The 23,427-nt window shown below is 51.0% G+C and overlaps 1 protein-coding gene across 1 annotated transcript in view; it reads right to left on the bottom strand.

Annotated features, from left to right (window-relative positions):
- Window positions 1-23,427, bottom strand: part of ABCA13 (ATP binding cassette subfamily A member 13) — a 402,236-nt gene that overhangs the window by 271,844 nt on the left and 106,965 nt on the right. Inside the window, exons 20-26 of the mRNA XM_045494253.1 lie at window positions 22,256-22,374; window positions 17,085-17,248; window positions 15,202-15,281; window positions 14,375-14,496; window positions 6,231-6,425; window positions 4,059-4,223; window positions 2,953-3,130 (exon numbers count right to left, since the gene is read on the bottom strand). Of these exons, the coding sequence (XP_045350209.1) occupies window positions 2,953-3,130; window positions 4,059-4,223; window positions 6,231-6,425; window positions 14,375-14,496; window positions 15,202-15,281; window positions 17,085-17,248; window positions 22,256-22,374 (1,023 nt within the window). The remainder of the gene's footprint in view (window positions 1-2,952; window positions 3,131-4,058; window positions 4,224-6,230; window positions 6,426-14,374; window positions 14,497-15,201; window positions 15,282-17,084; window positions 17,249-22,255; window positions 22,375-23,427) is intronic.

Raw genomic sequence — 23,427 nt, 5'->3', positions numbered from 1 at the left:
AAAAAAAATTTTTTTCTTAAACATTAAAAAATAATTTAAAAAAATGGAAGTATCTTAGCTTTGATACCATGATTCCTAACACCCAAGGTATGAATATTGCTGTTGTGATCACTTCCACTATTAATTTCATCTTCCCAAATTGTCCACTTGAAAAGGAAAAAAAAAAACGTTTTTTTATTCAACAAGTACAATAAAATTGATAGAAAAAACTCCCTGAGATATAAATTAAGAGCATGGATACATAATGAAGTTTTAAACCATTAATTATAAAGGTTGTTCTCATTGATATTTTTTAGTTATATTTCAAATTATCAGCTTGATGTAAACAGTAACAATTTTCATTTCAGAAAAGACATAACCATCTTTATGTACAGAACAAAAAATTTGAAACCAGGAATCCTGACATCTGCCACTTGTGAGCTGTGTGAACTTGGGTAAGTGATTTACCCTTCTCTGAGCTTCCAGCATGTCTTCTGGAAGATGAGGGTACTAATATTGTCTGTGGTGAGTGTGACAATCATTTGAAATACAATGTATGAAAGCACTAAGAAAGACTGGTCCTCAATGGTGGCTAAATAACTAGACAGATGAATGGTTGAGTGAGTGTGTGAATGAATGAATCAATGGATGGATGAAAGGATGGATGGATAGCTAGAGGGATAGATGGAAGGATGGATGGTTAAATGATGGATGGAAGGATGGATAGATGTAAAGATAGACGGAAGGATGGATGGATGGATGGATGGATGGATGGATGGATGGATAGATGGATCAATGGATGGGTGAATGGGTGGGTGGATGGATGGATGGACTGATGGATGGATGGGTGGATGGATGGACTGATGGATGAACAGGTGGATGGATGGACAGATGGATGGATGGATGGATTGATGGATGGATCGATGGATGTGTGGATGAGTGGATGGATGGACTGATGGATGGATGGATCAATGGATGGGTGGATGGGTGGGTGGATGGATGGATGGATGGATGGATGGATAGGTGAATGGATGGATGGATGGATGGATGGATGGATGGATAGATGGATAGATGGATGGATGGATCAATGGATGGGTGGATGGATGGGTGGATGGATGGATGGATGGATGGACTGATAGATGGATGGGTGGATGGATGGGTGGATGGATGGATGGATGGATGGATGGATGGATGGACTGATAGATGGATGGGTGGATGGATGGATTGATGGATAGGTGGATGGATGGATGGATGGATGGATGGATGGATGGATGTGTGGATGGATGGATGGATGGATGGATGGATGGATGGATCAATGGATGTGTGGATGGGTGGATGGGTGGATTGATGGATGGATAGGTGGATGGGTGGATGGATGGATGGATGGATGGAAGGAAGGATAAATGGATGAATAGATTGATGGAGGAATGGATGGAAGGATGGATGATTAGATTTCATGAGCAAATAAAAAATCCTCAAGAAACCCAAGCGCAAGAAAAAAAAGAAGACATGAGAATTAGAGAAGCGGACAACAAAAATTATCAGATATTAACAACATTAATGTGTGTTTATGCTGCCAAATCATGTTGTATCTGGAACTACCTGAACTATCCACTCGCTGATGAGCACACGAACACACTGTCTCTGAGTTTGCTGTGAGGTGGCTTCACACCTTACGCCTCCAGCTCCACAAAATGCCCCCTCCTCCTCCTCCCTGGTCCTGCCAGGACTCTCTCCACCCCATGCACATGGTACGTAGAGATTTAGATTTACATTTTTCATATTAAAGAAATATATACAAATATATAATACATAATTTGTAATATGTAGCATGTTTTATATATGTAAGTATATAAGACATAATTTGTAATATAATATATTTTGTATATATATCGGGGGCAGGTGGTAGGCAGAATCCCAACATGGCCCCTGGCGTTCATGCCCTGACTTGCGGACAGGAGCTGGGAATGACAGATGCCATCCCCTGGGTGGGTTTCCCAGGCATGGTGAAGGAATGCTGAAGCTGTAAATAAGGTCCCCAATCAGCTGACCTGGCATTTCTCAAAAAGAAGATGATCCTGGCCGAGCAATCAGGTAAACCCTTTTAAAAGGACTGGGAGCCCCAGAGTCAGACATCCCTGACACCCTGGTCCATTGGGGAGCCCCAGCTGACCAGTACCACTGAGGGGGTCCAGGCACGGAGACCAAGAGCACCATTTTGGTCCCTGCAACGTGGTGAGATCCTACAACAAGGAGAAATGTATGCGGCCACCTACAAATCTGTCTTCTGTGAGACTCAGTGGCAAAGGACTGTGGATGGATAAGCGACTTCCTGGCCCCACTTTAAGTGAATATGTTTTTGGGGTTACTAGGTGGCTCAGTCAGTTAAGCATCGCACTTCAGCTCAGGTCACGATCTCGCAGTTCTTGAGTTCGAGCCCCACGTCAGGCTCTGTGATGACAGCTCAGAGCCTGGAGCCTGTTTTGGATTCTGTGTCTCCCTCTCTCTCTGCCCCTCCCCCACTCATGCTCTGTCTTTCTCTCTCTCAAAAACAAATAAACATTTTTTTAAAAATTAAGAAAAAAAAAGTGGCTGTTTTAATTAGAAAGGCAGACTAAATGTGCCAGTACACTTGTGGGGTTCGGCGCCCCGCACCCCTGAACAAGTGATGCCTTTTTGGCCGTGTGATCTTATCTCTGAATCACGATGGTCTCATCTAAGACACGGATACAAGAAGACCTGTGTCATTTCCCTGATGACACAGGGAGAAGAACAGCTGGTGTGGGTGGGCGCCAGGGGCTTCCAAAGCCACCAGCCATGTCCACATGTGCGGCCTCAGTGAAAGCGGAGAGATACAGCTGAGAAGGTGGAGGGGGACCACTTTTTGCCAGTATGCGCCCACCCTCACACCGAACATTCAGCACAGAGCAGGGCTCGTGGCCAAGATGCAAACACAGATTACTGTCGCCTTACTTGAATCTTCGGGAATGTTGAATTTTTCTTTGTCCCCTCCCAGGAGCTCGTTAACTCTGGGCAAGTTAATGAATGAGTTGGAGGTGCTGAAAAACGACGCGGGCTCCTTGCAAAGCTTCTTCATCACGGACTGGAAAGAACCGAAGGCTGAACTTCTGGCCTGGCCATTCTGTGGATCCTGAGAACATGAGGCAAATAAGGTATCGTTCAACAGGGACTCCACCTTCTGCAAGGGAGCCCTGTCTCCAGCTGAACACACAAGACGTTCACCACGCCCAAGCACGCAATCTGGGCTTCAGACTTCTCTGCCCTCCAAACACCCCGCAAAACGTGCAGTGATTTTTCTGGACTTTAACCCATTACACAAAGGCCACCCTCACGCACACGCGCACGCATGCGCACCAGCAAATCCTGGTCCGTCCAGTGATAAATGATCAATCCATAAAAGATCGCTAAATCTGTGAATTAATGTTCTTCACGTTTGTCTACCGCCAAGATCCCCCAGACACTTGACGGCTTTCCAAACTGCCCATCAGCTGATGAACACAGCACTGTCCTACCCGAGGCCGCTGAGGACCCTGCCATACGCCCCGCGCCGTGCACCTCTCTCTGCGTGCCCCCACGCACCTGCTCTCCCCGTGCATCCCGTCCAGGCAGACGGCGTCCAAGCAAAAGCTACCATCACCCCACTAACTTCCTGCAAGTTTGTGTTTGTATTTGCAGTACATAATCTGTGCTTCGTAAGCCAATTATTTGCATGTAAATAAACGTGAAGATTTTTGAAAGCAATTAACTCTCGGGATGAAGTTAAACAAGCCTGTGGAATTTCATGTGTGCTCATACACGACGTAGGGATTTCAGACTTCACAGATTATGTGTGAACCCTTCCAACCACCATGTGGGGGGATGTGGCTCAACGAAGTCTCCGACCTCCGGTTTTTAGGGAGATGCCCAGCGTTCCTGCCAGGCTGTTGCCTCCGCAGCCACAGAAAGTACTCCCATTGCTGTGTTTTGCTGCCACATGCAAACTTTAGATGCCGGAAGACAAATACAGGCCAAAGCAGCAAATCTGAATATTTCCCCGGGGACCAAAAGTGAACACACACCTGTTGAAAGTCGGGCATGTCCAGCAAGGCAGTGATTTTATTCACACGAAGAAATTCGGGAAGGTATTCCAGAACGTGGCCGGCTTTGGCAAGCAGGTGGCTGAGCCTGGAGACCACGTCCAACAGGGAGCTGAGCACTCTGCTCGCTTCCAAAGGCATCAGAGTCTCAAAGGGAAAAGACACAACGTGAAATAACCAACATTGTACATTCTACTCTCATGAGCCTTGCGTGAGCAGTGAAAGCCTGGTTATTGGATTTTATTCTCTCTCGAACTAGGGAGACGTCTTGGTTGTGCCGAATCAACGTCCTCTTCATTGGCGTGCACCTGGTTCAGGTTTTCATCACACCCTCGATTACGCCAGCAATGCTCAAACGTAAGCCAGGAAGAAATACAATCTGTTGTTAAAATTACAATCGGGGGCCCCTTGGGGAGCTCAGTCGGTTAAACTTTCGACTTCAGCTCAGGTCATGATCTTGCAGTTTGTGGGTTCGAGCCCCAAGTCGGGCTCTGTGCTGACAGCTCGGAGCCTGGAGCCTGCTTCGGATTCTGTGTCTCCCTCTCTCTCTGCCCCTCCCCTGCTCGCTTGCAGTCTCTCTCTCTCTCTCTCAAAAATAAACATTAAAAAAATTTTTAATTAAAATAAATTTCCAAGTATTTCTCTTTATCTTGGAGATGCCTAAAGTGGATATTTGAAGAGTGAAAATAAAACAATTCTCTTTTTTTAGGTTTTTATTTATTTATTTTTGAAAAGGAGAGAGAGCACGAGCAGAGGAGGGGCAGAGAGAGAGAGAGAGAGAGAGAGAGAGAGAGGGAGAATCCCAAGCAGGCTCTGCACTGTCAACACAGAGCCCAAATGGGGCTCGAATTCATGAACTGTGAGATCATGACCTGAGCCGAAACCAAGAGTCCGACGTTTAATGGACTGAGACCCCCAGGCGCCCCCCTCCTGCCTGTGCATTTTAAATATACTTGATCTGAAAGTATTTGTTCTATGAATGTGTGTGCGTGTGTAACCTAACAATTACCCAGCAGAGGGAGGGGGACCGCGAAGAAACTAGGCTGGGAAGGCAAACCCCCCCTTTTCCTGACCCCAAAGCCGTCCCCCCAGTTTGGAAGCACTTTTGCCATTGTCAACACCTGTGTCACCTCTGATGAGCCCAGATGTCGGCAAATCCGTCCCTGGGGAGGAACGTGGAGCAAGGCTGGTCCCTAAGGGCACAGGCAAAGTTTCTGGAAGTGTAAAACTCAGTGGAAGACAGAAGACAAGGAACTTCTAGAAGAGGCAGAACCCAGAAGGTGGTCAGCGGAGGTTAATGGGGGCGCCCCCGGGTTAGCGTGCTCACCATCCACACAGTGGGGGGTCACTGAAGTTAATCGGGGTACCCCTGGGTTAGTGGTGCTCACCATCCACACAGGGGGGTCACTGAAGTTAATCGGGGCGCCCCTGGGTTAGTGGTGCTCACTATCCACACGGAGGGGTCACGAGGTTAATCGGGGTGCCCCTGGGTTAGTGGTGCTCACCGTCCACACAGGGGGGTCAGTGGAGGTTAATCAGGGCATCCCTGGGTTAGTGGTGCTCACCATCCACACAGGGGGGGTCATTGGAGGTTAACCGGGGCACCCCCGGGTTAGCGTGCTCACCATCCACAGTCAACCCTCTCCCGCACACACTCTCCCGTCTGCCATGTGCGGGAGCGTGTGGGTCAGGTAATGAGCTGCTTCCCCAAGTGACCAGGGCCTGGCAGAGATGGGCACATGACGTTCCCAAGACAGAGGCTGTGGGTCTCAGGACATAATGGGGCAGAGAAGGCCAAGGCCAAGGAGGGGTGGGAGCAGCTCTTGATTCACGGGATGGCTCTCACAGCCCCAAGGAACCCCACATGGGGAAGAGCTTTTCCTTATTGGTCCTTCTGTGCTGACCACGTTGACCACCACCACCGCTGTGCCACATGTCACGATAGGCCTGACTCCAGGGGCCCCCTGGGAGGTCTCCTGGGTACCCCTTGCTTCGAGCCACCCCTCCCAGAGTCAGTGCACAGGAGACATGGAGGCTGGCGGAGGCTGGCGGGGTGTGCACCCTTGCTGGGCCCCCACGGCCACGTGGCAGGCCCCCTCTACAGACGCAACGCCTCCCATGTCAGCCCCCCCCCACCATGGTCACCCCCCTTACTTTGTAAATGAAACTCCGCAGATTCAGGTTCTGACTCATGGACACAATCAGGGAATACACTTCGGGCCCGGGCAGGGCACACACTTCCCGCACCGCAGACCCTGACTTCCCGTCCTCGGGAAACGCCAGTAGCAGGCGAAGGGCGTCTAGATCACACCTTCCGGACAAAGCCACCGCGAGGATGCTCCAGAGAACCTGTTACAGAGCGGGAGGGTCAGAAGGGAGCATCCTCGGACGCGCAGCCCCCAGGCATGGAGCTTCCTCAGCGAGGAGCCCCCCACAGCCCGCTCCCCACAAGGGCTGAGGATTTGCCGACAGCGCAAACCTCTGTGTGCTTTCAAGCATTCCGAACGGACACGCTCCTAAAATGTGCACACGATTCTCCGACGTTTGAAACAATCTGCCCCTTCTGATGACGCGGGGCCGCGCCATAGGACCAACCACCCTCCACCCCTCGGGGCCCACGCATGCCACCCTTGCCTCCCCGAGGCTCTGACATGGAGCCTTAATCCACACTTGCAGTCAAGCACCCTTCGCTCTTCAACTGTCCGTGTGAAATCATTCTCTTCCGCCTCCCTTTCCACAACGAAAACCAGACGTCCAAGCTTGTGGTAAGTTTTTGAAAAGGAAAAGCATCCACATTCAGAGGAGAAGCTGAGGGCCACTCGCATCATCGTCTGGCTTACGAGAGCCGCACGCCTCCGCGAGGGGCTCCGAGGCGCGACCCCATTTGCAAACGGCTTTCAGCCGTGACCTTCACAACAGGGCAAGGTGTAAAGCCCAATTTCAAAACCGGACTTCCCATGTGTGTTTATACCACGATGCCTCCGATTGCTATGACACATTCAGGCCAAGTGAGACCCAGCAGAAGCCATTATTCACTTATTAGGAGCCTCAAGAGCAGGCAGACCTCATCAGACGCCTTCATACCGTGCCATAAAGAGCCCAGAAAAACCACTAAGAAATAGAAGATTGTTGGGGCACCTGGGTGGCTCAGTCAGTGAAGCATCGGACACTTGGTCTTAGCTCAGGTCACGAGCTCACAGTTCATGACTTGGAAACCCATGTCAGGCTCTGCACTGATAACGTGGAGCCTACTTGGGATTCCGTCTCTCCCTCCCTCTGCCCCTTCCCCGCTTGCGCTCTCCCTTGCTTTCTCAAAATAAATAAATTAATTAAAAAAAAAAAAAAAAAAGGAAACCGAAGATTGCATCAATCAGGTTTATCAGTCAGAACAAACAGGATGTGTGTTGACGTGTACATGGGTGTTTTAAGGAATTGGCTCACGTGATTGTGGAGGGGCCTGTCCAAAATCCAAAGGGTGGGCCGGGAGGCTGAGGGCCCAGGGACAAGTCGTAGCTTGGGCCTAGAGGCAGAATTCCCTCCTCCTCTGGGAACCTAAAATCTTTTCTATTACAGCCTTCAACTGATTGGACGAGGCCCACCCACACCATGGAGGTTGATCTGCCTTATTCAACGTCTACTGACGTAAATGCTAATCTCATCTAAAACATACCTTCATGGCAACCGTTAGCCTGGGGTTTGACTAAATATTCCTGGGTCCTCCGGCACAAATGGCCAGATGCTCCATTTATCACTGATGTACATTTTGAATCTCTGAGATACATTAAGTGTTTTCACACCTACTTAAACAAGGTGCCCTTCTTCATAAGGGACATGTAGGATCCAGACACAACTTGAGAAAGGTTCCTTAACGCCACCGTTTTCAAATGTGCTCTCGTGGGGGTAGAGGGTAGCTGCCTTTATGGGAAGGGGGTTACGTTCCAAGAGGAGGAATGGCTGGAGTATGGACATCCACCATTTGCCTTAATTGGGGTGGCCTCTCTTCCATCGTTTCCACGAACTGGGAGTCTGTATGAAGTTTTCCTTGAAAATGGGATGCACTGGAGCCCACGACTCCAGAGTGCCCCAGACTTCGGGTGAGCATCGACCAGAACCAGCCAACGACAGCCCCTCTGGGGTCTGCTCTGGAGCCTGGTCTTGGCTCCCATCTAATGTATCACCCCGTGGCCCCCAGGGAGGGTCACAATCAATGCATCTCGGAGAATTTGTCCCAGAGCAAAAACACATCTTAAAAATTGTGGACGCCTGGGGTGCCTAGGTGGCTCAGTCAGGTGAGCGTCCAACTCTTGATTTCAGCTCAGGTCTTGATCTCAGGGTTGGTGGGTTTGAGCCCCGCATCAGGCTCTGTGCTGACAGTGCAGAGCCCACTTGGGATTCTCTCTCGCTCTCTCTCCCTCTCTCTCTGTGCCCCTCCCTCTCTCTCTCTCCCTCTCAAAAATAAACATTAAAAAACTTGCATACGCCTCTTTAACCGAAACGTGGAGGTCCCATGCCCTGTCACAGAACGACTACACACAAGAGCTCTGCCCTGCGGCATATCTGCGTCCACTTCTCTGCGCTTTTCCAGACCTTACTCTTTATCTTTCCTGAATCTCACCAAGTCCACTTTTCCTGCTTGGAAGACACCAGAAGCAGGTGGGAGCAGGTGGGGAGTTAAACAAAAATAACACTTTTGTTGGGCTGGAAATGCCACACCTGAGTCCTCGTCAAAGTGGAACGGGCGTCTTTCATCTGTGCTACTCAGGCTGACTGGCCAATTATCCGGGACAGGGACGTCGGTGTGCCGATGCTCTTGCTTCACATTGGTGTGGGGGGAGGGGAGGGCCCAGCGGGGGGAGGGGGGCCACGGGCAGGTCCCTGCGCTGAGAGCCCGGGGCGCCCCAGGGACGACCTGGACTCTGCCCGGCTGACCGTTCTAGACTCAGACTTGCAGCTCTCAGCCTAATTACAACCAGAAAGGAAACACTGTCCGTGGTGCAGAAGGACTAGAAACGGGGAAAGCAAGTCTGTGGTGTCAAAATTGTGCCGGTGGAGCCACCAGCGAGATGAGAGCAGAGGGTGGAAACTCCATGCTCCACATACAGACGGGGGTGGCGGGGCTCAGACCTGCTCAACCGCCGATGAGCTATGAGCCACAGACGGGCATGAGCACCTGGGGGCAGCTGGGCCCTGACCCCGGCTCGCCCGGTAACTGATGTCATGGGTTACCTCTGCCCTGAGCGAGCCGCAGGCTGGCCCGTGGGGCAGCAGTAATGGCCCCCTCGCCCACTGAGGCAGGCCCCAGTTCTGCTACAGGTGCGGACGGGAGACCCCGCTCCCCCTGGCTGGCTGGCTCCACTTCCAGAACATTTCCCCTCTCCAGACTCCACAGGATAATGGGTATACCATCTACACTATTTAGGAAGTCACGGAGGAAATGAAATCTACCTGAGTTTTATTTCTTAAAGCAGATTTCAGGAATCACCACCACAGGGCAGGGTCAGTCCCTTGGATGTATTCTGACCCGTGGGCTATCTGGGAACTCTTGAAGAAAATGGCCGTGGCCACAAACCACGTGGGGAGAGTCAAATGAGCCACGTCTATACAGAATTCTTTTTTTTTTTTATTTTACTTTTACATTTGTTTATTTTGGAAAGAGAGACAGAGCGCGAGCAGGGGAGGGGCAGAGAGAGAGACGCACAGAATCCGAAGCAGGATCCACGCTCTGAGCTGTCAGCACAGAGCCTGACACGGGGCTTAAACTCACAAACAGTGAGATCATGACCTGAGCCGAAGTCAGACGCTTAACCCACTGAGCCAGCCAGGCGCCCCAAGAATTCTTTCCTTTGGACAGCAAAGTTATTAGGTTAGGACATGCCAGGACCCCAGGTTACATACTGCAGCTGATTTAAGAGCCCAGACAAACTGATAAACAGGTGTGGCCATCCTCCTGCATTCACGACTTGAATAAAAATACAGAAATATGCTCCTGTCCCTTGTGACGGGTGAGATCAACAAGACACTCTGCGAAGGAAAGCCAGGATTAAAAATGCGTTGCAGTTTAGAAAAATTGACTGCAACTAGCAAGAGGCACTTGGGCAGGGATCAACGTAAATCCAGTGAAGCAGGTTTGAAAATACATGTGTGTAAGCGGCAGAGACGTGTCCCGTCGGAAGCAGAGAGTGACACTTTTGATTTTAGAGATGGTGGAGTGTCTCAGGTGCCCAGATGAAAAGGACCATAAACCCAGCTTCACAACACAGAGATGGGGTCCCTTGTGGAAAATGCTGGAAACTCAGCCTCCAGGGTAAGATGCCCCACATAGCTGGTCATGTCTTCTAGGAGACACCTGACCAAAATCCTGCACATGGGCCAGAGACCCTCAGCTCCACTCACGTTACTAACTATTTTTTTCTCTCTGGGGTGGGAGCAGTTGCCAGAACAAGCAGATTTTTAAAAATTTTGTTTTTAATGTTTATTTATTTCTGTGTGTGTGTGTGAGAGACAGAGAGAGAGAGAGAGAGAGAGAGAGAGAGACAGAGTCCAAGCGAGGCAGGGGCAAAAAGAGAGGAAGACACAGAATCCAAAGCAGACTCCAGGCTCTGGGCTATCAGCACAGAGCCCAACACAGAGTTCGAACCCACGAACCTCGAGATCATGACCTGGGCTGAAGTCGGACACTTAACCAACTGAGCCACCCAGGCTCCCCGCAAAAGAAGCAGATTTTGACCCGGGTCTGCTCTGGGGTAAGCAACGCCAAGAACGATCTGTTGCAGCTTTTCAGCAGACAGACTTCGTGTGTTGCAACAAAGGAGAAGAATGATATTGGCTAAATTCCCATAAGGAATCTCTGTGCTCCCAAACCGTGCCTGCCAGCTGTCAACAGTGCCCAGGGAACCAGCGTCGAGCGAGAGGTACGCCAGGCCAGTTCCACTGAGGCCCAGCCTCTCTGCCTGAGGGAAAGAAGAAAAAGTCTCAGAATGCCCTCTCTCTCCAGAGCCGTCCCAGAGACACGGGAGCTCTTGAAGTGTCCCCTCCCCACCTTCCCCTACAAGAACACCCCCAAGAGGAAGAGATCTGCCAAGGACCATGGACAGCGCCCATCTCCCCAGCTGTCCTCATGCGCTTGCTTCTTCGGGTAAAAAGCAAATGGACATCGATGGTAGACAGACCCTTTGATCTCTCTCTCTCTCAATCTATCTGGGTCCTGACTCTGACCTCATTGCTAATTTTAAAGAATAAAAATTTGGCTGAATACAAAGAAGGAAGTGACCGCTGACTCGAAGCCAACAACGCGGCATCACAGCATAAAATACATGGGAACCCCACAGGGCCGGTGGAGGGGATCCAAGCCCAGGATGGAGGCAGGTGAGGCGGACACAGGGGTCCCACACACCCAAGTCTGGGATCTCGGTTTAATGGGATCTGCTGGTGTTAAAGAATGCAGCACCACAGGGGAGGGGAGCTGCCCACAGGCGCCCCCAGCAGGCTCTTGGGAGCCAGAACTGAGGCCTGGGATCAGCGCCTCCTCTCCAGCTTCCCTGCCTCCAGCCCTGTGTCCACATCTCCAAGCTTAAGACTCTCCCACATGGCTCTTCACGGCTGGGGGTTTCTCATCACTCCCACCTGACCCCAACGCTGTCCGCTCACCCACACATGTGAACTTGCATGTGCAGCATGTGGGCCACTGCCATAGAAAGTTCTAGAACGTCCTCTCCCCTAGCACTTTGAGAAGTACACCTAGTGGAAGGGAAAATTTCAGTGAATGAATGAATGAATGAGGGTTCTTGCAGTCTGTCCAGGGCTCTCGTGCCACTGACAAATATTCCCTGCGGGCCACCCAAGACTCTGATGTCAGAAACTCGCAAACACTGAAATCAGGAGAGACGAGTCCAGGGAGCAAGACATAGAGGTTTCCGCCAAAAATACTATCTGCCTGACAGTCCAGAAAGAACCAGACCCCACAGTACCATCCCCTCACCAAACGTGACTTCATTACCTAGGGTCCGGAGACACGTGTGGGTCTGTGGATACACTGAGCTAGTGAAGCATGCACCTCGTGTTTGGTTGAACAGCAGAAACACGAGCTTTTGGCACACCTCCGAGTCACCTGCCTGTCCAGCTCCTTAGGTGCGACCACGACTGTCATTGTCAGTGAGGCAGAGGAGGACACGTGAACGTAAAACCCTGCACAACCCACAACCACGTCCACGGCAAGATGGCCTTACGAGGCGGGCCCGGCACTCCCAGGATAGAGCGCCAGTGACACCTGCTGGCTGCTGGCTTCGTCAGGCAGCCGCCATCCCAAAGTGCTGGGCCCAGCCTTTGTTCTCCGTACGTAGAAGTCTGTTCTCTGTTTTGTTGTTCGTTTGCCAGAGGGGAGGCGGGTGGGGAGACGGGCGAGATGGGCGAAGGGGATGAACAGGTACAGAACAAGGAAAACAGTCAATACTACTGAGAAATACTCATCACCGTGAGCATCCATTATACATACAGTCGTCAAAGCACTACCTTATACACCTGAAGCTAACTGAATATTAAATGTCAACTACACGCCAATGGGAAAAAAAAGGTGTCTAAACAGTTGAGCCCAAACCCAAGTATGGTAAGAGCTTGAAAGGGACCCCGGAAGCTAGCTAACCGGTCCCTTCCCTTTACAGCATTGTTAGTCAGATACCAGAACTGATGTGGCCACTGCTCCATACCCCCCATTACAAGCTCCGGCAACGGAATTTTCCAAGACTCACCCTAAGGAACTTGGTGATACTGTCATTAGAATTTTGGGTTCCTAGCTTCTAACCTAGGTCTTTCTCACTGCAGATTAATTCTGAATGACAGGCACACCTCGGAAATACTGCGGGTTCGGTCCCAGACCACTGCCAATAAAGCGAGTATCACAATAATGGGAGTCAAATGAATTTTTCTGGCTTCCCAGGGAACAAAAAAGTTCCATTTGCTCTGCACTGTAGCCTAGTAAGTGTGCAACAGCATTAGGTCTTTAACAAGTACATTTCCTGGTGAAAAAATACTTTACTGCTTAAAAACAATAACCACCGGGGTGGCTGGGTGGCTCAGTTGGTTAAGCGTCAAACTTCGGCTCAGGTCATGATCTCATGGTTGGTGGGTTCGAGCCCCGCATTGAGCTCTGTGCTGACAGCTTGGAGCCTGGAGCTTGCTTTGGATTCTGTCTCCCTCTCTCTCTGCCTCTCCTCTCCTTGCTCTCTGTCTCTCTCTCACTCTACCTCTCTCTCAAAAATAAATAAACATTAAAAAAATTTTTTTTTAAACTGCTAACCACCAAATAGGCTTTTGGTGAGTCGTAACCACAGATCCCAGGTCACCGTAACAAATGCAATAATAGTGAACACATTTGAAACATCGTGAGAATTACCAAAATGCAATAGAGACATGAAGTGAGCAAACACTGGTGGAAAACTGTCACTGACAGACTCCCGGGACGCAGGGGTGCCACAAACCCAGAATGTATATAACTGGCAATGTCTGCCACACGCAGGAAGATGAGGCGTGCCCGTGATGGAGCCACCTGTCCGGGCTTGCCTTTGGATCCTGGTTATAGAATCAACATGAAAGTGAATGTCTATCGGGGCCCAGCTAATTGTCAACAGAAACATTCCCTGGAGAGCCATCTTCACGGTTACTGCTTCTAGAAGGTTCTTAGAACAGGAAGTAAACCTCCAGCTGGAAATGCCTGAAAGGGCGTCTCAGAAAACTGCCAGCAAAGGCTCCTGTGACCCCAGCCGTGGGCGACACTCTTCCCACCTCTGTGCACGAGCTTCACCCAGCATCAGCCAGAGCACGGCCCTCCCCGTACCCCCTGTGCGCGCTGACCCTGCATCCCAGCCACCCGGGATGGGACACAGCTCATTACCCGGCTGCTTACACCGATAAGCCAAGCCCTCCACACACGGTCAGCACAGAAAGTTATTCTCAACTTAAAGGCAAGCACAGTTGATGTTTAGAATTTTCTACGTGTTTGTTTTTGTACATTTTTAAGAATGTGCAACCCCTACTTAACCAAGCAGGGCTGCCCTGGGGGGTCGTGCATCAAGGTTGGGAGCAACTGGATTGAATACCATCACCAATTTTAGCCTTTCTGACCTCAAGAAGGCAACGTTGTAGAAGTAAAGACCCCAAGGCTTTGACATCGCCAGTGATGCTCTTTGGCACCCAGCTTGGCCTCTTACCCCTTCCTGCCTCCAGCCAGCCCCTTGGCGCAGTGGCCCACCCCCTCCCAAGGGACAGCGGCTGGCTCAGTGGGCAGAGACGCAGGGGCACCGCACCTGGGAATGGGAGATGCTGGCTTCTAGAACACTGTGGATGGTCTCGTTTGAGACATGGATGGAAGATTGGAGCTCCCTGGTGAGCTTGGAGACGTTCTGCATCACATCTTTGACTCTGACATCTGAAAAATAATCAAAGGAAAGGGAATTCTGTAACGATAAATGTTTGGGCTATTGCTAACTGTGAAAACGAGAATCGATAACTAGACCGCAGCGAGGATTGTCCAGCTCACGATAAACACTAGACAAAGTCACGTCCTCCGGAGCCCAGATCATTCACACTGGAGGCAAGGCAAACCCAAGGCAAACCCAAGGTCTGTCCCCGCTCACGTGACTCCTCTCTCTAAGACTTGTATATTTTAGGGTCTACTCCAGAAAGATGTTTTTCTTAGGGGACAGTGACAGTGCCTGCAGGAAACTCTGTCCACATATTTACTTATCCCGCTTTTTTTAAAAAGAGGAGGATCGCATGAGGATTTTTCCAAAACTCACCACATGGGGCATGCTGCTGCTTCGCAGGTGTTATGAATTGTACAGACTAAACAGACAGAAAACAGACTTACAGACACCGAATGGCTTGTCCAGGGAGGCAGGGCCGGGGCGAAACCCAGACCACGGGAGTTTCTCATCCTTCCCGCTCCCGGTTTTGGTCCCTAGGATTTTAGGACTTTGACTTTCCTTCTTGACCCCAAATATGTCAGAGAAGCCAAGCTCTGAATTATTTCCCACATACAGTAACTTCCCCTTTGTAGGTTTTATCTTAGGAACATATTTGTGTGAGAAAACACAATCTTTAAGGATGCGAACTTGGAGGCACCCCATCTTACCTTCGGTCACTGTGAAATTCCTGAGAAAGGCCATCACGGGATTCCCCGACAACCAAGTCTCCTCGAGGCTTTGGGCCAACCTAAAATGGCACAAAATTAAAGCTAATTTAGACAAAATAAAGCCCCGGAAACAACGGTGAATAACACTGCTCCCGTTCCCAGGAGAGGAGTTGGATCGCATCACATTTCCACAAGCTTCCTCAGATAATCAGACACAGTGCATCCCCTGACGCTCTCCGAGTGTGAATGCCCGACACCATCGTGGCTCCGGGAGCGTCCCCTCGGGGCCCCTGCCAGGCAAGAGGAGTCAGGGGGATAAGGGTGTGCCACGAATGACTCTGCATTGATGGAAACAACAGACAGGATAGATCACGGAATGCGTAGGAAGCTGGGACCCCAAGGAGTCAGGTGAACATCATTCTTTCTGAGTCATTTGCAGGATACAAAGTGTCCGAGCTCCTCCTCCGGGGGCACAGACGTAGAGCACACAGAACAAGGCTAATCCAATAGGAAAGCAGTTTCAGGAATCAGTGACTGCCCTTACAAAACGTATTCACTTATTTATTTACTTAAATTTATTTTTCTTTTTAGAGAGAGAGCATGAGCTGGGGAGAGGGGCAGAGAAAGAGGGAGACAGAGAATCCCAAGCAGGCTCCAGGCTCAGTGCAGAGTCCAACGCGGGGCTCAAACTCATGAACCGTGAGACCATGACCTGAGCCGAGATCAAGAGTTGGATGCTCAACCACTGAACCACCTGGGTGGCCCTTATAAAACGCATTTGATACCATATTGTAATCTCTAACGTTTGATCTAGTATCTCGATCATCAATAAAGTCAGCCTTTGAGCTAATGCCGCTCTTATATTTCACCACTGAAAACATAACGTTATGGGGGCGCCCGGCTGTCTCGGTCGGTGGAGTGCACGACTCTTGATCTTGGGGTCAGGAGTTGAAGCCCCACGTTGGGTGTAGACATGACTTAATAAAAAATTAATAATAGGGGCTCTGGAGTGGTTCAGTGAGTTGACTATCCAACTCTTGATTTTGGCTCAGGTCATGATCCCAGGGTCATAGGATTGAGCCACATGTTGGGCTCGTCTCAGCATGGAGCCTGCCTGAGTTTCCCTCTCTCCTCTCTCTCTGCCTCACACTCACTCACACTGTCTCTCTCTCTCTCTCTCTCTCAAATAATAATAATAATAATAATTAATTAATTAATTAAAAACTTAAAAGTCATGAATGGGGCACCTGGGTGGCTCAGTCGATCAAGCATCCAACCTCAGCTCAGGTCATGATCTCGTGGTTCGTGGGTTCGAGCCTCGCGTCAGGCTCTGTGCTAATAACTCAGAACCTGGAGCCTGCCTGAGTTTCTCTCTCTCCTCTCTCTCTGCCCCTCCCCTTCTTGCTCTCTCTCTCTCTCTCTCTTTCTGTCTCTCAAAAATAAATAAACATTAAAAAAAATTTTTTAACTTAAAGCCATGGAAAACTTTGATGTATTAATATGCATATTCATAGTATGTGGTACACATTATTGTCTGAGATTCATAACTTAGAAACTCAAGACATCTTTTTCTTTTGAGGGGGGTAAAAAGAGAGAGAGAGCAGGTGTGGGGCAGAGAGAGAGAGAGAGAGAGAGGGACAGAATCTTAACCAGGCTCCACGTTCAGCACAGAGCCTGACTCGGGGCTCAATCCCATGACTCTGGGGTCAGACCTGAGCCAAAATCAAGAGGTGGACACTCAACCGATTGAGCCACCCAGCCTCCCCTTGAGGTCCTGAGACATCTTTATGAAGGAAACCGTGGGGAAGGTGGGGGAAGGTGGGGGAAGGAGGGGGAAGGCGGGGGAAAGCACGGGGAAGGCACGGGGCTGAGCTCGCACATACGTGTGCACGCGCTGTTGGGCCAAGTCCAGCACCGGCTCACATTCACAGTCCTGGTCAGTGGCGTGTTCCAGGCTAGTCTTGAAGTTCGCCAGGGTGCTGGAAAGATTCCTGCTAAGACTTTCACAGTCCAGCTGGAGGGGTGAGGACCATGTCTCTTCTATTTCCTAGAAAACAGCAAGGATGTGGTTAGAAACACACACACTTGTTGGTAAGGGCTCCCATCCAGTTCCCAGATCAACGTGTGCTTCCCCCCGCCCCCCACCCCACCCCGGGTACAGCGTGTGATTATTTCCTGGGCGTCGGGAGACGCAGCACCAGACACAGGGCACATGCGAGCATGTCTGCTGGCTCCCTCGCACTGCCATCAGTGGCTGGGCCACAGGGGACCATCTCTGTGCCCTCCTCTGCCACCGGCCCTCCAGGCAAGTGGCACGTCCTCCCCGGCCTGACAGGGTGTGAGCACAGCCCAGCTGGTGACCTGGCACTTGGCCTCCTGGAGTCTGTTCCTGGTTTGAAAACTGACACTTTGCACAATTCCCCGCCACAAAACCGACCACTGAGAAGAAACCGTATGTGGTCGTCCATCCATCAAGTGGGTAAAAGCTGGGTCTGCCCTGTCCTGAAGTCTGCAGCGCAGCCCGGAAGCACCCGATCTTCCCCTCGGCGAGGGAGGTGCTCCCAGGACTCCCAGGGGCTCAATGGAATCCCCCAGTCTAGACCCTGACTCCAGGAGTCCTTGGTCATCTCAGCGTCTTCTTACGAACATTAACCAGCTTCACAAGAGACCATTTCATAAAAAAGGCTTTTAAAATAATCCCTATAAATCGGTAAAAACGCAAAACTTCTTTCCTATGTAACAGTTTGTGACGGACACGGGAGAGCTGCACGTGCTTAAGTACATGTAAGACACACAGGCTGGTCCGTACCTTCCCCCGACACAGAAATCCCACCACGTGTCAGTCGGTCACAGCGCCAGCACCGTGTTCGCGTCCTCATATTGTATTTACATCCCGCGACCCTTCCTGATGGTGGAAGCTTGGCCCCAGGTTATGCAATTGCAGGAAGAAAGGACCAGAGGAAAGCGACACTTACATGAGATTTCTGCTGACCACAGCTTCCACACGTTTCCCTCACACCCACCTTAGCTGCTCTCGCAAAGGAAACCACGGATCACTCAGGTGACTGGAGAGTGCAAAGAAACACGCGTTCCAGGGAGAGTTACATGTGAAGAGTACTGCGTGAGGAGGCAGAGGGACCTGCGCCCAGGAGTCGCTTGGCGCAGCCGCGAGGATCTGCCTGGGGGCCCAAGACTTGGCAAGGCAGTGGGGAGCACTCCCACGTGTGCACACACACGGCACTGTGGAGCACCCCCACACTTGGCACCAAGAGCACCTACGCAGCCCGGGGAGCACTCACACACATGACACTGTGGAGCACCCTCACACTTGGCACCAGGGAGCACCTACGCAGCCCCGGGAGCACTCTCGCACTTGGCACCGGGGAGCACTCACACATAGGGCATAGGGGAGCACGCACACGCCGGGCACCTGGGAGCACCTACACAGCCCTGGGGAGCACTAAAACATGGCACTGTGGAGCACCCTCACACTTGGCACCTGGAACACTCACACACCGGGCACCTGGGAGCATCTACACAGCCTTGGGGAGCACTCTCGCACTTGGCACCAAGGAGCACTCACACAGGGCACACACAGGGGAGCACTCACACACTCAGACCTGGGAGCACTCACTCACTCAGCATTGGGAAGCAATCACACACAGGGCACCAGGGAGCACTTACACTCAACATCTGGGAGCACTCACACACATGGCACTGGGGAGCACTCACACAGAACACCAGGGAGCACACACACAGGGCACTAGGGAACAATCCCAGACATGGAACCGGGGAGCACTCTCACACATAACACTGGGAGCACCCATACACGATCAGAGCACCCAGATCCACACCACCACCACCACCACCACCAGCACAGCACCTGGGACCTGCATCCCGGGGGAGCCGACCCAGCCAGCAAACCACCACACACCCGGGCACCTCTTCACTAACTCGCCCAGGATCATGGCTCCCTTTCCCAGTTCACGTTTTCCCCATCAATTTGGGAATGAAGCTAGAACAGAAATCTTATAGAATGGTTCAATCATTCACCCGTTCAGAAAACCCCTCCTGAGCACCAGCCCAGAGTGGTGAACACAAGACACAAATCCCCTGCCTCCCAGAGGCTTGCATCCTGGGGAGGAACCCAGAGGACAGACAGCCATCGGGCAGAGCATCTGCAAGGTGGCTGGACATCCAGACCCCATCTCAATATCCCCCTCCTCCGTGGAGGCCCCTCTTCCCAGCACACAGGTCACAGATGCATCCAGGTCAGAACTATGGGTACAACTCACTTCTGAGAACGTGGGCTGAAGAAAATCTGCTGCACAGGGCTTCCTTCCCTTTTACAAAAGAATCCTTAGTTCATACTTTAATTTTATGCACATGAAACGTAATGCTACTCATTTACAATATTCCTGTTCTGGATTTTATTCTTAAATTTAACAACGCAATAATTTTGATATATAGGGGGTTGCAGAGAAAGGAAACTGCACGCCCCTCCCCAGCAGCAAGGACACTGGAAGGAAAGTTCTGGCTTCCTTCATCACAGACACCCCACGCTCCACGCAGGAAGTGTCGGGGACAAAAGCTGAGGCTGACATTCGCGAGGCTGTGCTTTGGGGACAGGCTAAGGCGACCAAGCACACGAGCCAGACTCTGGCTAAAGAGGTCTGTAATCCCATAGTTGCTGGTCAGCAAGGTGAACTCCGTCTGTTGTGCAGAGGCAATGATGCCCAGGGGGGCTCCAAAGGGCTGGATCTGGGGAGAGGGCAGGAAGCCCCCAGTCCAAGCTGGATCCCAGCCACATTCTCCATGTCAGGACTCACTGGGCGCTTGCGTCATAGTTTAATGTAAATTCTGATCCCCCTGACTGCTGTTTTCCACCACTGAGGGGCATGAGCGAAAGAAGGCGTGGGGCCGCACCCCCAACCCTGGCCTCATCGACTTGGCCAGGGCTCTCACGTCCCCTGGCCCCGAGGCGATTCTGTGTTAGAACGTTCCATTCAGTCAGATGCCTGGATGCTAAAAATAGCTCCGTGCCTTTCCCTCACCTCTGCCGGGCACAGGGCACTTCACACCCCAGCCAGAGAGCATTTCTGATTCTAAAAACCTCGGGCTCTTGAAAACCTTGATCTGTCCTCAAGGCTTTGGCATCCTGAGATAAGCAAAATTCTATTTTTGTCACGAAAGACAGGAACGTCGGCTCTCTATCAAAACGGACCTCGCCGTTTCCAGCCAGAACCGTGGACAATCCTGATAACTGGAACTACAAACCCGATCCTTGAGGCAGCTTTGAATGCTGGCGGTTCTGGCCTTGATCTATGATTGCAAACTTCACTCGGCACTCAAAAATCGGCTGTCAGGTTTTTTTGTTATGGATCCACATTTAATACGGGACAAAGACCTGCAGGAGGTGCAAATAAGATGTGGAGGGTCTAAATAAATCAACGGGTTGCCAAGGCGTCATCTCTGCAGAAGCCCCCTGGCTTCCCAAACACGGCACCCCTCCTCGAGCCCGACGCAGGGCCCGGGACTCTTGCTCCTCAGCGAGGGAGGCCTTCCACATCGTCACCGGGTTTGGGGCTTAGCCTCACTTCCTCCAGCCTGTCCAGCACCCCTCTCTCTACTCGGGGTGATGATCCAGCTTCCACTGGACATATGTTAAAGCAGCGTCACTGGAGAACGCAAGTGATAAATGGCGTCCAGGATGAGCGCTTGAAGGAAAGAAGTTTCCGGTACTGGCATGTTCTCCAGGAGTCAAAACCCACGACGGGCTCGTAAATGTTTCATAACTGGCTCCCTGGGTAAAAAGATCTTATTCGTAGAATTTGCCAATTTCCGTGGTGTACATGGCGTCACCATGGCCTAGCTCAAGCCCAGCACGACGTCCCTGAACCCAGAATTGGGAAGAGGTGGGGGCGCCTGGGTGGCTCAGTCGAATGTCCCACTTCGGCTCAGGTCACGATCTCGAGGTTCGTGGGTTCGAGCTGTAAGGGTTAAATTGTACTGTAGGGCTAACGCTTTGCTTGAAAGATAACAACTTTGTTCTGACACTGAAGGTCAAAAGATAACAACCTTGCTTTTACTCTTGTAAATCATTCTTCATACTCTTGTGAATCAGGCTTTACCAATGAAGGAAACAAAAGCTCAAAAAAGAGCATCAGAGACAAGGTCAAGGAGATCCACTGGTTGCAACTTAGCGGCAGAAAGTCTAAAATGATCACCTCATTCGATAACTGTTTCTGTCGATAACTGTTTCTGACTCATCTGGCAACTGTTTCTAACTCATCTGGGAACTGTTTGTCTGTTCTGTTCCCAGATAATGATAAAACGATGTGATCGGCTTTAAAAACTCTGTACCCCGGCTGTTCAGGGACACACTCTTATCAAGAGTGTTGGTCCCGATCGGTCGGCCTTGCCTCTCATTGTAATAAACTTTGTTGCAACTGTCACTAGTGCCCGTAGCATTCTGTTTCAGGAGTCGCGTGGATGCAACAGAGCCCCGTGTCGGGCTCTGTGCTGATGGCTCGGAGCCTGGAGCTGCTTCGGATTCGGTGGCTCCCTCTCTCTCTGTCCCTCCCCCGCTCATATTCTGTCGTTCTCTCTCAAGAGTAAAATAAACATTAAAAAAAAATTGGTTTAAAGAACTGGGAAGAGGTGGACAGCAGCCCCCTCCGGTGGGGCACCTCCACCAGTCGGACGCAGCCCACATGGGCAGTCTCCAGGAGAACAGACTCAACAGCACGCTAACATCGTTAGGAATTGAGGAACCTCTGTTTTTCACATAACTTATTCTAACACACGTTCACAGAATTTGCTCAGTAACGAGTTGCTGTTCAAGAGCCAGTGTGCAGACTTGTGGGACGGGGATGGCCCGCGCTCACGGGTGCACGGGCTCGCCCCAGCACAGCCCTGGCAGAAGCCGAGGGGAGGAGAGGGGTGGGGTGGGAAGGGGAGGAGAGGGCTCACCCCGAGGCCAAGCGCCCGACGCGACGTCGCAGGGCCAATCGGGATGAACGTGAAATTCCGGGACATGTGGCAGAGGACAAACCTGGTAGTGGCCATGAGCCAAGGCGGCCGCTTGTAGCGCGGGTGAAAGGACACGCCACGCCCCACCTCGCTGGCAGCTCAGAGCAGCACACATGACGTCCTTCGTCAAGGAAGGGTTTTCTGCCAGAGGAAACACACAGCCACGTCATGAGGGCACGATCCTCTCCCCAGACAGCTGCTTTCACCGAGCCATCTCTGAAAGACTCAAATTGATAACAAGTTCATCCACATTTCTTAAATCGTCGAAATGAGGGGCACCTGGGTGGCTCAGTCGGTTAAGCGTCCGACTTCGGTTCAGGTCATGATCTCACGGTCCGTGAGTTCCAGCCCCGAGTCGGGCTCCGTGCTGACAGCTCAGAGCCTGGAGCCTGCTTTGGAATCTGTGTCTCCCTCTCTCTCTGCCCCTCCCCCACTTGCTCTCTCTCTCTCTCTCTCTCTCTCAAAAATAAAAATTAAAAAAAAAAATTTTAAAAAGACTAAAAATCTCCCATGGGGTACCTGGGTGGCTCAGGTGGTTGAGTGTCAAAAACTCTTGATTTTGGTTCAGATCATAATCCCAGGGTCATGGGATCGAGCATGGAGCCTGCTTGAGACCCTCTCTCTCCCCCTTCCCCTCTCGTGCTCTCTTTCTCCCTCTCTCTCTCTCTCTTGAAAATAAAAAAAATAAATTAAAAAATTAAAAATCTCCCTAAGTACCCACACCTCCAAAGCCTGCAACCTTGCACATACTAAAAGCATAAGATAAACTTTGTAATTCTCTGGAACATCCTTCCTGATGATGATTTGTTGATGAACTCTCCAGGTAACAAAGAACATACCCGACCTGCACCAAATGTTCCTTCCCGGGAGCACGCTCCTCTCTGTGAAGACTGTGTATCCTGGGCAGCTGACCTCACGTGGGCTCAAACTAAACTCCTTCCTTTTTTTTTTTTTTTTTTTTTAACATTTATTTATTTTTAAGACAGAGAGAGACAGAGCATGAACGGGGGAGGGTCAGAGAGAGGGAGACACAGAATCTGAAACAGGCTCCAGGCTCTGAGCTGTCAGCACAGAGCCCGACGCGGGGCTCGAACTCACAGACCGCGAGATCATGACCTGAGCTGAAGTCGGCCGCTTAACCGACTGAGCCACCCAGGTGCCCCAAACTCCTTCCTTTTTTTACAGTTTCTAAAA

This window comes from Leopardus geoffroyi, chromosome A2, assembly GCF_018350155.1.
Source record: "Leopardus geoffroyi isolate Oge1 chromosome A2, O.geoffroyi_Oge1_pat1.0, whole genome shotgun sequence".
NCBI lineage: Eukaryota > Metazoa > Chordata > Mammalia > Carnivora > Felidae > Leopardus > Leopardus geoffroyi.
Note: the sequence above shows the minus strand (reverse complement) of the source record. Positions and strands in the feature narration are given on the sequence as shown.